The 14855-nt window shown below is 39.6% G+C and overlaps 1 protein-coding gene across 2 annotated transcripts in view; it reads right to left on the minus strand.

Annotated features, from left to right (window-relative positions):
* LOC149080984 (membralin-like) overlaps window positions 1-14100 on the minus strand; it is a 167032-nt gene extending 152932 nt beyond the window's left edge. Inside the window, exons 1-3 of one of the 2 annotated variants that reach the window (XM_089237707.1) lie at window positions 14012-14100; window positions 6853-7098; window positions 385-904 (exon numbers count right to left, since the gene is read on the minus strand). In XM_089237707.1, coding sequence (XP_089093833.1) covers window positions 385-904; window positions 6853-7059 — 727 coding nt within the window. In that variant the 5' untranslated portion in view covers window positions 7060-7098; window positions 14012-14100. Of the gene's footprint in view, window positions 1-384; window positions 905-6852; window positions 7099-13851 lie in introns of both variants that reach the window. The other variant, XM_089237708.1, reaches the window with a different exon arrangement.
* Window positions 14101-14855: the final 755 nt, after the last annotated feature.

Here is a 14855-nt window from a genome sequence, read left to right on the forward strand (position 1 = left end):
AAGCTCAGATTTTTTCCTGATTTGTAACGTCCTGGCAACTATGTATTTACAACTGGTCCCTGTTCCTGACAAGGAGCAGAAAAAAAACCATAATTTTTCAATATCATGTTTATGCCACTAGGCTCATTAGGGAAGAGGAGGAAAGGACAATGACTCGTTTCACCCTCCCTCCTCATCCTCCTCCCCATCACAGATCCTCACTTGCCCTCGGTTTTTGCATCAAATATCACCTCATAATGTGGAAATCACCTCCTTACAGTGGAAGCTGTGATTTTCATGATTACTGTTATATGCCTTTGAAGAAGTATAACAATCATTTTAAAAAACATTATGATCTTTCCATTATCACTCAGATGAAATGTAAATGAAAATACAATATCTTACCAAGGCAAATTTCTTCTTGGCGTTTGGTTAAATTGTTTGACACATTATGAGAATATAGTCCATCCGTATTGTTTGGTGGATAAACAGCGATGTGGAGTTCCACTTCGGGTAGGTCACTTGCAACTTCTGACGGTTTTATGCTATCAATATCCTCTTGATTTAAAGCATTAATAACATCTGTAGAAGTCCTATTCCCTTTCGCGTCTATCGCATGAGCTGGAAATGAACTTGCATCAGCATTAATATTTTTAGAAATTTTAGCTCTTTCTGGGTGTAGTTTCAAGTCACTAGCATCTATAAAACTGTGATGAGCCGAATCCATCGCTTGCAAGCGTCTTATCATAACTTCTTTCCTATAAGAATCCTCGATAGTGTAAGACTTCGCCGTGTTATTATGTATAACTTCAACTCGCAAGATACCGTCCTTTGGCCAATCATCTTGAAGAGATTCCAAGCAGTTCATAGGCGAATGGATAAACATTGTATGGGTGTAAGTGAGACTGAGGAAACTTAGCAGAGACTGAAAATGAAAGAAAAACAATTTTACGAAAATAAAATAAGAAACAAGTTTAATTTTTTTTTTTCAAGAAACAAAATCTGATTTAATAAAAATTCTTTAATACTGAATGTATGGAGCAATGGCGCACACACACACACTGATATCTGAAAAACATATACACAAGGTTTGTTCACAAAGTGTCCTTCCATAGTTTTTCATGCGCAAACCAATGAAGCTAGGAAAGGGTGGTTTGGTGCTGAGTAACAATACTTATTTCCTGGTGTAGAAGTTCGATGTTGGACTATGAATCAGTCACAATTGGCATCATTACTGCGTTGAATTTGGTTAATCAATAAACACCTTGTTCCGCTGGCGGATAGTTGCAGACATCCTTTAGGGAGATTTGCTCTTTGTGGTGTTTTCATCATGTAATAGTTTCTACTCAGCACTATTGGGCAGACCTGGCCAGTTTGTCGTGTATTGTTGAGTGTTGCCATTTTGATGTTGTGTAAGTGTGATATTCTTGTGTGTTGCTTGATTATGTAAATTTCCTTGTGAGGTAGGATTATTCGTTTGAAGATGGATTAGCTTCCGTCAATCAACTAGTCAGAAGATTTTTTTATTTAAGTCTGTTTAATATACACTCATGGTTGAGTTTCTCATGCACTTACTGCCACTCTAATTTCCTGATTTAACGTGAAGTTTTTACTTTAACATTTAGTGCCTTGACAGTGAATCATCACAGGTGGTCTGAAAAGATTTGATTAGTTAATTAATTTTTTCCTGAGTTCCCTACAGATGTCTAGTTTGTTCTTCTTTTCCTACGGTGATCAGTAGGCTGCTATGACTTCTCCTATGCCTACTGGCATTTACAATTGTACAGACAATTTAATGTCTGGGGACTTACTTCCCATGTGGACCCCCTAAACTTCGCAGAGTTTTATAATCAACAGACTCTTTCTCCATGTGGCTGCTTCATCGAGACTATTCCCCATAGTGAAGTTTACAATGGCTCTTCTCTGATTTGCTTTGCTTCATTGAAACATTGCACGCATGTGTAGGCAATCCTAATGCTAATGATTACATTTTTTTTCCTGCAGAAGCTGCCAGTTGCCTGCAGATTACCGATGAGTAAAGAAGCGCAAGCGAGTGCAAACAGATTTTCATTTGACTGAAATCTGGTCCCTTTCATGGACATTTTCAGCTTCGGGAAGAGCCAGAAGTCACACTAAGCCATGTTGGGAGAATGAACCTGACGAAGCACAGAAGTGTTGTGTTTGGCCAGGAAATGCTGAACCAAATGTAAAGAATGGGCAGGTGTGTTATCGTGATAAGACTGCAATTGCTCATAGCCCACAGGTCCGGCAGTTTGTGTCTCACAGCATCCCAAAGGTGACTCAGAATCTCTTGGTAGTACTCCTTGTTGATGGCTATGCTGTGTGGTGCATACTTGTGATAAGATATTGCCAAACATTGATGGTGTGCTCTGGCTTCTCTTCAATACTTCAGCATGGCTGTGGTCTCACCACTGATGTGCAGCCATATTTGAAACTGTGGTATTTTTCTGTTGTAATCATCCACTTGGTGAATTTTTTTGGTGATCACTTCTCTGACCAATTGGTGCTTTTATATATATACTAGGGGGGCTCTGCCCCCCTGCCGCCTTTGGCGGCCAACCCCCCCCCCCCTCACTTCTCTCCCGGACATATCTTGTTTAATTCGTCCCACTTCATCAGCGTGCTATGGAAAAGGGGAAAGGGACGTGTGAAAGCACCAGCCTACTGAAGAAGCGAATTTTAATGAAAATAATAATAAAGCAACAAAAAACAAATGAGATTCATCAAGTATCCCCAGAAAACTTCCCCATGGGGGTCCCCAGATTCAATTCGCTGAATTTCAGTGGGGCCCCACACTGGATATATCTTGGGCTACCGATGTGTTGCAAATTTTACAATGTTAAACCACAAAAATCAATGAGATACATTCAGGGGCACCGAATTACAACCTGCCAACATTTCCATGAAGCCCTGACCTGCAAGCTTGTCGGACACCCCCCTGTGAGAATTTTTCATTTTTATCAATTTTACAACGAATAAAATCCAGGGCCCCACATACAGTAGCGGGGACACAATACGCAGATTTTTAGTGGGGCCCCAGACTGGCTATATCTCGGGTTTCGGCTGTGGCAAATTCTACAACAGAAAAGAATGAGATTCATCCAGGGCCCCCAAAATCAAACCTGTAAACATGGGGCCCCCCCGACTTGGAAGCTTGTCGGTCATCCCCCGGTGCGAGTGCCATGAAAAATTTTCATTTGTATTCGTTTTACCAACGAATAAAATCCAGGGCCCCCAACAAATTACCCGGGACACCAATTCGTATACTTTTGGTGGGGCCCCAGACTGGCTTTATCTCGGGCTTCGGCTGTTGCAAATTCTACAACAGAAAAGAATGAGATTCATCCAGGGCCCCAAAACGAAACCTGTAAACATAGGGCCCCCGACTTGGAAGCTTGTCGGTCATCCCCCGGAGCGAGTGCCATGAAAAATTTTCATTTGTATTCGTTTTACCAACGAATAAAATCCAGGGCCCCCAACAAATTACCCGGGACACCAATTCGCATACTTTTGGTGGGGCCCCAGACTGGCTTTATCTCGGGCTTCGGCTGTTGCAAATTCTACAACAGAAAAGAATGAGATTCATCCAGGGCTCCCAAAATGAAACCTGTAAACATAGGGCCCCCGACTTGGAAGCTTGTCGGTCATACCCCGGAGCGAGTGCCATGAAAAATTCCATTTGTATTCGTTTTACCAACGAATAAAATCCAGGGCCCCCAACCAATTACCCGGGACACCAATTCGCATACTTTTGGTGGGGCCCCAGACTGGCTTTATCTCGGTCTTCCGCTGTTGCGAATTCTACTACAGAAAAGAATGAGATTCGTCCAGGGCCCCCAAAATGAAACCTGTAAACATAGGGCCCCCGACATGGAAGCTTGTCGGTCATCCCCCGGAGCGAGTGCCATGAAAAATTTTCATTTGTATTCGTTTTACCAACGAATAAAATCCAGGGCCCCCAACCAATTACCCGGGACACCAATTCGCATACTTTTGGTGGGGCCCCAGACTGGCTTTATCTCGGGCTTCGGCTGTTGCAAATTCTACAACAGAAAAGAATGAGATTCATCCAGGGCCCCCAAAACGAAACCTGTAAACATAGGGCCCCCGGCTTGGAAGCTTGTCGGTCATCCCCCGGAGCGAGTGCCATGAAAAATTTTCATTTGTATTCGTTTTACCAACGAATAAAATCCAGGGCCCCCAACCAATTACCCGGGACACCAATTCGCATACTTTTGGTGGGGCCCCAGACTGGCTTTATCTCGGGCTTCGGCTGTTGCAAATTCTACAACAGAAAAGAATGAGATTCATCCAGGGCCCCCAAAACGAAACCTGTAAACATAGGGCCCCCGACTTGGAAGCTTGTCGGTCATCCCCCGGAGCGAGTGCCATGAAAAATTTTCATTTGTATTCGTTTTACCAACGAATAAAATCCAGGGCCCCCAAAATGAAACCTGTAAACATGGGGCCCCCGACTTGGAAGCTTGTCGGTCATCCCCCGGAGCGAGTGCCATGAAAAATTTCCATTTGTATTCGTTTTACCAATGAATAAAATCCAGGGCCCCCAACCAATTACCCGGGACACCAATTCGCATACTTTTGGTGGGGCCCCAGACTGGCTTTATCTCGGTCTTCCGCTGTTGCGAATTCTACTACAGAAAAGAATGAGATTCGTCCAGGGCCCCAAAATGAAACCTGTAAACATAGGGCCCCCGACTTGGAAGCTTGTCGGTCATCCCCCGGAGCGAGTGCCATGAAAAATTTTCATTTGTATTCGTTTTACCAACGAATAAAATCTAGGGCCCCCAAAATGAAACCTGTAAACATGGGGCCCCCGACTTGGAAGCTTGTCGGTCATCCCCCGGAGCGAGTGCCATGAAAAATTTCCATTTGTATTCGTTTTACCAACGAATAAAATCCAGGGCCCCCAACCAATTACCCGGGACACCAATTCGCATACTTTTGGTGGGGCCCCAGACTGGATATATCTTTTGCTTCCGCTATCGAAATTTTTCAACGTTAAAGCAGCAAGAAAACAATGAGATCCATCAAGGGCCCCTGGAAATGAAAACTTTTTACTTATACGTGAAATCTTCCCCGGGTACCCCGACCCTGTGTTGGGAGCACTGCTGTTGTGTGTGTATATTATACATATATATACCTCTCGGCATGGACCTCCCCCCCCCCCACAAAGGAAGGGCTGACAGGGGCCACAACGATTCTTATCACTTTTTGATTTTTCACACTATAAATTAATCACAGAGGGGCCCCTGAAAAGCTGGTTTGGGGACTCGAAATCTAAATTCCAGCCTAAGGGCTCTGCTGTAGGATGTAGGAGCCTCTTGGTACATGCACATAACATGGTCCCGATGGGTCAAATGGGTCCCGATATGTGAATATCGACCCAATATCGATATATGATATATGATATCATATCGATATATGAATGTGAATATCGATATATCAATCGAACCCACTTCCGTAACAGAGTTTCCGTCACTCAAAAATTTCACCCACTTCCGTCACTCGGTTGCTTAGCAACAGGCCCTTTTCGAGTTTGTTTGTGATTTTATATTATAGAATAGATATATATATTTATATTGCAATGTTCTAGCTGAATATCATGCCAAGAACACTAAATATTGACAAGCCGAAGGCAAGCAGAAAGAATCACGCCAAAATGTGGCAATTTGGTGTCGAAAAAATGTGTGGATGGTTATAAAAGGAACCAAAACGATTGTACCACATAATCATCATCATGCCCTTTTCCCCAGACGCTCAAGTCTATCACTGCCTATGCCTTTATCAGTGTAGTGGCCATTGTTCCATCCCCAAAGAGCTGCTGAATTTTCCGGATTGTTTTCATTCGGGAATCTCCAAGCTTTACACATAATTTAATGCAATAGTTTTGTTCAAGTTTTCTGCCATTTTGACAAAAAAAAATCCCACTGCGATCACTTACACTTAATCACTCATCAGCGTTCTGCCAACGACTGGCAGTTTTGTGGACAGAGAACAATTTCAGCATGCACATTAGGATAACCTACATACATACGTGTGCCAAATCACACCTCCCTAGATTCATTGGTTTACGCATGACAAATTATGGTTGGATACTTTTTGAACAAACCTCATACATCTCATACTTGCCAACTTTGCAGAATGAGAATTAGGAAGGTTTTTCGCGCTGATCCGAAGTCTGTACAAAACTAAGGGATTTTTTTGAGAAACAATAGTGATTTTTCAATAATTGAAGTAAAATTGTAACGATTTGTCCTCTTTGCAGAAGCATGACATTGTGCAAGCCATCGTCGATTAGCGACAAGTTATGAAGCAGTCCTACAAACAGTACAAATATTTTATATCGGGTACACATACTTACACTTTTGGCACAACTCGCTAGGTAGTAAATTGCCTATGGCGATAGACCTGAGTTGTGTTCGACTTGAAAAAAAAAATGTCATATTGGGTTCAAAATGGGCCATATAGTCAAGGTAGATACAAGTCATCTCACTAGCTAATTGTGAATGTCAAAACGCTGAGCAGAAACTGGCTGTTTGGCAAATTTTGTCTCCCCCCAAAAAAACTGAATTTATTTTTCATTTGACGAAATCGCAGCAATTTACATTACGTTTGTGACATTTTGACATTAAAAGAGAGTCTTTTTACCTGATGAATTTTTTTCCCCAAAGTAAGAGGGACTTTTACAATTATGGTCAAAATTCGGGAAATATAAGAATTTTTCAAGAGTCCAGTGGAGGGAGTAAAAATTCTGGAGACTGCAGCTGTGGCATCTATTACATGAAATATAAAAAACTTATATAAATTTACAAAAATAACAAAAAATCTCACAAATAACAATATGATGTTTTCAATTGCCCTTCTTGCTTTCAGAGGGACATGAGCAGCATATGCGACTGCAATTCGCACGAACATCATCCGAAACATTCTATCTCTAATCTGCATGACATGCATTCGGTTGTTGTTATTGTTGTTATTCATGATTGGTGCAACATTAAGGACTGTCCACCTAAACCTGAAGACGCTATTTCTAGGCATGGTTAGACATCACAGCAGCAAAGCGTAGGGGCGTCCTCACTAAAGTAAAAAAATAATAATAATGGATAATTTTCAATGAACTAAATGTAAAATAGAAACCTGAAAAACACAATTGTTATAATTTTAATTTACCATAAAAATTCAGTAGAAAACAACAGAAGTTTTGCATTACTTGTTTGGGATCTACAAGCATGGTTTGACGCATGTAATGTCATGCAACAAGATCAAATCAATACAGGAAAATTAATCATTAGAAAAGGCAGGAATGACACAGATGCTGCATCATTATAGATTGTCTACTGTTCCATGTGAAATCTAAGAGACGAAGATGAACATGTAACACTGCTAAAACTAAGGCCAGGATTACACTATAGAAATTTTTTAATAGTTCTTTTTGTCGTGCCATCGGGACACAAACATATAGCAGAGGTCGTATAGTTAAATTAAATGATCAAATTAAAAATAAACAAAATTGTATTATGAAACAAAAGAACTTTCACTATTAACTTATAATAAATCAGAACAATGCATTTTGCGCTTCATCATTGTTTTGGCTCACCCCCATTAAAGAAATCTATAAATAAACATGGTCACTCACCACCTTTTCCTAGGTGTTTAATCCAATTTACATAAGGACTCGAATAGTATGATACTAAGTGAAAGACTGGGCATTGCTTAATCACCATAGTGCTCTTAAGTATCACTTTAATGGTACATGTTTTTTTAGTGAGCGTGTATTCACTCTCTTCCAAAAAAAGGAAAAACAGACTTTACTTTTTGTTTCTTTCTTCTGAGTGCTACTCCTCTGATTGGTTGAGGTAGGTACCTGATAGGAATCTGATTTTACGATTAGTCCAAGAATTAAAAACTAAAAGTCATAAGGATGTTTCAGAACCGAATATGAGAACTCCTTGATTTTGGCAACAATTCAATAAACTGTAAATGTCTTTTGACACCAGAGATATCATGAAAAACAATCGCTGCCTATGAATGCTTACTTCAAGATCCCAAATTGTGAAGAAGAAAGCAACCTGAAATATGTCTCATAAAATATGAAGGTGCAGTTGATCCTAGCACAGCCACCATATGGTTTAAGACTTTGCTCTTGCAAAAAAAAAACTTTTACAATCAGCCAATGTCAAGTACGACAAAAATGTTGGTACTGAGACCTTGAGCTCACTCATGAATGGAAGCAAATCCATTGATTAATCATCTGAGATGATCAAGTGAACTCTACATAGGATAATCCAGTGTTGTTTGTTAACTTCATGACCTCGCCAAAAGCTACCAGAGCAAACACATTTGGGTGTACAGCAAAAACCAACATTGTTAAACAGAAAAAGTGCCCTCCTATAGCACAATTTGAGTTTGCTGCTAGAAATTGACAGAATAGCTGATAGTACATCCTGTTCTCTGTCATGACCTCTTGCACCCCCCCCCCCGTATTATTTATTCAAATCCATGGCTCACAACACTCTAACAACCAAGTAAACATAGAAGTAACAGGTGAAGTTCTTCACTTTTGAAGAACAATAAATGGCATAAGCCTAAGAACTGAAAAAAGACACCTTCAAACTGTTCAAAACCGTAAACAACACCACATTTCAACATATTAAATAAAATAAATAAATGAATAATATATTGCAAAACTTTTGGCTCACCTCAATATTTAAAAAAAATATACAAATTATGAAAGTACGGCTACTACTACTTTACCACACATCAACTCTGGGCATACCACTATACAAAAATTTACTAATGATAGAGTTGGCTCTGAAATCTTTCTCTCTAGACAAAATCACGTTATACAGTTGAGGCTCTTTATGATGACTCCCATGTTAGAGCTGCCAGTCCATTATAATGACCAGTCAGATAAGTCACAAATGTTTTCATATAAAGCTTGTCCTATATGTTTTTGTTTTGATGTAACTACCACTCGATATAGCATACATTTTCCACAGACCAATAAGGGATTGCTATAACTACTTCACCAAACACCAACTCTGGCCATATCGCTATATTGCAATTTACTGCCATTAGTGAGATGGGTTGGAAGTGAAGGCGCAGAGATTGCTATAACTAGCATTGACTGAACCTCTCTCCTTGTCTTGAACAAAGGGGACTAGCGGCAAGAGCATTAGTGAAGCGCTATCCACCGGCAGTCACCTCAGGTTTAGTAGGAAATGAATTTATCATCTATGCCCTTCCCTGGGATCAAACCTGTGGACCTGATGGTAGCCTTCATGGTGGTACTACTGAGTCACTCAAGCCCCTTAAAATAGCTAGTACAAAAAACTATTACTTAATTCAAATACAGTGATATACTCTAGTAGATTTTCACTGACTTCAGTTATCATCAAATTTGATTTTCATTGATTTTTTCAGTGAAAAATTTGTCCCTGTTTTTGTTTGGTTGCCTCGAATTTTGTCAGCGTGCTCACGTGACCCCGTTGTTCAGTTTTGTTCTCCTGCTCACGTGGTATTGTTTCTCATTGTATGAGCATCTCCCCCGCATGTCTAGCCAAACAATTCATGGGATCAAAAAAAGTTTCCAGAGCCAACAGCCCTTTGAAGACGGGCAGTAACACAATCGAGTTGAAGGAGGGAATCATTGAAAAATATGAGAGTGGTATTAAGATTACTAAAATCAGCTGCATGTACGGAAAGACGCCATCCATGATAAGTTTCATTGTGGCGAAAAAGGAAGCTAATGCAGCAAAAGATGTGAATGTGTTAACGTAACCGAGATCGCAAGCAGTTGAAGATGTCGAACAGTTATTATTAATTTGGATCAATCTGTTTCTGAGACCATCATATGTGAAAAGGCCAGACTCTTGTATACTGATCTCATTAAGAAAATGCCTGAGACAAGTGCTAGTGTACTGTGATTTTAAGGCCAGAAGAGGCTATCCGAGGATGATCCCACTCTCCGCTATCCATACGAAGGTTTTTCACAGCTGGCTGATGCAAAGATATATTTTGAAAAGAGAAATCTATGTCATTCCCCTGAAAAGTGAAAGGACATGGGTTCGATTCCTTGGAGGGGCAGTTGAATTTTCTCTTTCCAAAACATATTTTTGCATCAGCCAGTTGTTAAAAACCTTCGTACAGCAGAGGCTAGTTTGAAAAATTCAAGAGGTGCACTGGCATACACAGGGCACTGCAAAAGTGCCAGTTCAAAAAAGTCTGGGACCGAAGAGTTTTTATGTCTGAATTCAGATAGATTACGTAGAGGCTGAAGGATTCATCCGCTAACAAGTCTTCTACTGTGATGAATATTGGCCTCTGTTGGAAGAAAATGCCAAGAGGACGTTCATTAAACAAGAGGAAAAGGCATTGCCCGGATATAAGCCTATGAAAGATGGGATAACTCTTTTGTTGCGTGGTAATGCTAGTGGTGATTGTAAAGTGATGCCTTCACTGGCGTGCCATTCAGAAATGTTAAATGTTTATTGTTTGCTATTGCCATGTTAAATGTTCATTTATTCTTTACACTAACTGTAACCCTTGGCTTCGCTCATGTGGATTTGGTAATCAGAAAATTTTTCTACAATGATTTCCTCCATATTACATTTGAACCCCGTTGGAGTTAAATTTTCAGAAATCTTACCGTAGTGATTCTCTATATCAGCGGTTCTCAACCAGTGCTCGGCAGAGCCCCAAGGGCTCTGTGTACACCTCCCAGGGGCTCCGCAGCGACTCGAAGAAAATAAAATGAATCAGTAAATTTGATAGATAAGTAAATAAAAGAGGCCTACAATGTTCTGCCATAAAAAATATGTACAAAAAAGGGCTCCGCCATACAAATTATATGCTGAAAAGGGCTCCGCGAGTCAGATGTTGAGAACCGCTGCTCTATATTATAAAATATAATACTAACTAATAATATCATATTTATAGCTTCTGCTGTTTGGACTCAGCGATGATTGTGCCATATAACCTTTGAAAGCCCAGCCCCCCCCCCCCCCATATGACCCCCTTAGATGTTGAATTTTGAGATATCTTTTTTAGTGAGTCTCTACATTACAAACTAAAACTGACTAAATTTCATAAGTACAGCTTCAGCAGTTCCGACTCGGCATGATTTTTCTATATTGCCTTTGAATCCTTTTTATGACCCTCATGGATCGAATTTTTTAAAAAAAAACCTTCTTACTTGGTGCTAACATGATAAAATTAAAGTATTGACCCAAGTCCATATTTATTTTTCAGCAGTTTTGGCTCCTGAGACTGATTTCTCTATATATAACCTTTGAACCCTCTTATGACCACCCTGTAGGAGTCAAATTTCAAAAAGCCCCTTCTTACGAGAGAAGGGTCCAAACAGGGCCGGATTAACCATTACACAAAATAAGCACGTGATTGGGACACCAGGAAAAAAGGGGCACCACAAAAAGTTATCGAAATGGTTTTTTTTATGCACAATTTGTTTTCATCACTAAGAGTCTGGCGAAAAATTTTAGAATTTTTGATTGATTGTATAGTTGAAGACCTTCATCAAACGGAATGCACAAATTCAGAAAAATTAATACATTTCAAAAAATAGATCACATCAATGCTGAGTATTTGGATGAGGTGTTTCGTGCAATTTCCATAAAGTAAGCTTGGGCCTTCTTAACAGCATCATAGGGCCCTTGGGCAAACTGATTTTTCTGAGGCCCCTCTACCTAGCTAAAAATACCTGCCTACCAATTTACATGCTAACTCTTGCAAATTGTAGACATCAAATTGTCATGAAGTCCTCAGGCTGTGTCTGGGTGAGATCCACACAACAAGAGTAAGCCAAGTTCTACAGAATAAGGGTATGAAGATGAAAATGTACAAATCTTTATGAGTCAGTCATTAGTGGATCAACTGTAGTTTCAGAATGGGATGGGAATGGACGATGATGAATTCAGAAGAATTATTTTATCGTTAATTATTATTACCCATGTGGAACAGTTTTGGCACCCCTATGGCGTGTAAGCTGCACCAGTAAAATAATTCTCATCCATTTGGCCCATAAATTCCTTAAATAATCTTTCAAAAGACTCTTAAATTGATCCACCAGGTATCAAAGCCAACAACATTTTTGATTTTTTTTTTTGGTTTGGCTTTAACATCATCGGTTATGTGGGAATTTGAGCATAGCTACATAAATCACTCTACTGATTAGTAGCATAGTTGCTGTGGTGGTCGAGTGACAGACTCGCATAACGAGGACACAGGTTCAATACCTCACTGTCGCTACAGCGGTGGTTGGCTGAAGTTGGTTTTCTGTGGTTCCCAACTTCAAGGCACGAATGTGATCCAATCTCTTAGTTCAAAAGTCTCGCCATAGAAAGTAACAGGCCTACAACTATGTTTCACTCTGATTTTAGATGTAGATGGCAGCACTGAAAACTCAGACACAACACTAGATACACACTCAGAATGTTAACTATAAGCCGACTTTAAGAAGAAAGGCTGAAAGTGTAAGCTAAGACTTACACATATGGCACAACTCAATCGGTAGTCAAATGCCCACACATGGTGATAGACTGGAGTCATGACTGGTTTAAGGAAAGAAAGATTACTAACATCTATAGCTATAAAAATTACTCTAATGATTTAGTAACGCTACGTCTAAAATTCTCCAATAATGTTGGGCATCTTCAAGCTAGTCATGCGGAACCCATGTAGCTATAGGATTTGGTAAATTATGCTGGGATATTTTCTTCTCAAAAACTGACCCGTATATATAAGCAGACCACCCAAATTAAGGTACAAATTTTTCAAAAAAAATTACTCAGCTTATACACAAGTACACATGGTACATGTTTTTCTACAACCTGCACTCGCTTTTGTCTGTGCTGTTTTATAAGGGAAAGTTTGCACTTTATTTTTGAATACTGGACATTCGGATTGTTTTTCTAACACATTATGTACTGTTCGACTTGCACAAGGCAAGAGAATTTTTCTTTTCACGTCAAAACTGTAAATAATCATGTTTTTCTTAACGAATGATTATGTAAATAGACCTTTTTGTGCAAAAGCTTACAGTCCATGACTATCTGGCGCAATTATGAAATGGTAACCAACAGTCTTCAATCTTTTGATTCTTCTCGCCATATTTCATGATCAGACCCCTTTTTTTTTTTTTCTAAGAGCAAACTTTAATATCCAATAATTATATTGTGTTTAGCATCTTCAATCTTTCAGGAAAAAGACATTGATTTCACAGCGCATGACTGATCAAAAAAACTGTTAGACCAACACGAGAAAAAATTCTAATTTCTTTCTGTGGACGACAGAAGAACCATGCTTGTTCTTTTTCAACTTTTGACCTTTACTATAATTTCAAAAAAAATTTTCGAAAACATGCAGCACTCATGAAAGTTATGTATGTGGAAAATGCTTAGTTTTACTTGTAGTTTCACTCAAAAACTTTGATGCGCAAGTTTTCAAGCTGTAGTGGTTAGCCTAACTTCTTTTTTCCCCCAGCACCCTATTTGATGTTCCTTTTTTACATTTACAATAGATGCACCCACAATTATCTCAATATGCTTTAAACCCAGACCATATTAAAGCATGATTTTACCCGTTCACGACCCGTGGGCCTCTAGTACCCGGGGCATCAGAATAATGAGCTCTACCATTTTTCTAGAGTAAATTTTCAAATTGGCTGTATTTGTAAACTGCTGCTTTAAGCCAGCAAAGGGGGGCCCGGAACCTCAGGTTACTCGAGGCCCCCTATGATGCTGTCAAGATACCAAGTTTCAACTTAAATAGCTTATAAAATTATAACCTAAATAAAAAAGAAACATAACCAACATTTGTGAAATTAGATCTCAATCAATGCGCAAGTCCGGAGATTTAAGTGTCACATTTTATCTATTTTAAGTAAATTATCGCAATCTTTGAAAAATGTCTTGGATCAATGAAAATCAAAGCAACAATGTTGAATAATTAAAAAATAAATGGAAATTATTACGTGGTGTCGTAACCCATAGGGAAAATTTGGGTGGTCAAAAAAATTTGTAAACACAACACGAGAGACTTGTTGCCAGATCTGTTTACAATAAGGTTGTAGTGATGGTGATGATGATCAAATTGTGTCAAATTATGACGTCATTTTCTGCAACCATCAAAACTTTTGATCAATTTCATAATTTGTATGATCATAGTTTAAACAAATAATGTTAATGTCTTCTTTCAGGGAAAGGTTGGAGGGTCAAAATTTTCCTTGCAAAGTTCTTTCTTTTGGAAGCGCTGCCTTAAAAAAAATACCTAGCTCAGTTCATGGGCTTTGTTTGTATGACCTTGAGGAAACATTACCGCCACTGCAAGACACTGAGCTATGTAAGTTTACTTTTATAGCTCAGTGCTGCAAGAGGAGTCTCTAATTTCGGGGTTAGATGGCAGCACCAATAGCATGCGAGAGAAAATTCCGTCTTCAGCTCTCACCTGCTTTTTTTGAGGTAGTGTTAAAGCCGAGTTTTTTTTTTTTCCTAGGAATAAATTTTTGGCGCCCCGTGAACCGAATTAGACCATTGTGCGCCGGCAGAAACGTGTTACGTAATCCCGCTACTCGTTTGTATTTTCCTTGAGTTCCATCAGATCAGGGAGGCTATATTATAGTACAAGGCCTTGGCATCAGCTACTGTGTCGTCCGCATTGCTCCGGTTTGAAGGGAAGGGAAAGAAAACACAAGTGAAGAGAAAATTGGCAAAACCGCGGCGCACGACGCATTTGACTCCTCCAGAAGCAGTCGGCCAATAACGCTCGACGTAAAACGCTGTCGTGAGGCGTATTGCGCTCTGTGTGAAACCAGTCAT

Source organism: Pholcus phalangioides, unplaced genomic scaffold (genome assembly GCF_987345545.1).
Source record: "Pholcus phalangioides strain wild (caught in Gottingen) unplaced genomic scaffold, Ppha-v1.0 ptg000010l_1, whole genome shotgun sequence".
NCBI classification, from domain to species: domain Eukaryota; kingdom Metazoa; phylum Arthropoda; class Arachnida; order Araneae; family Pholcidae; genus Pholcus; species Pholcus phalangioides.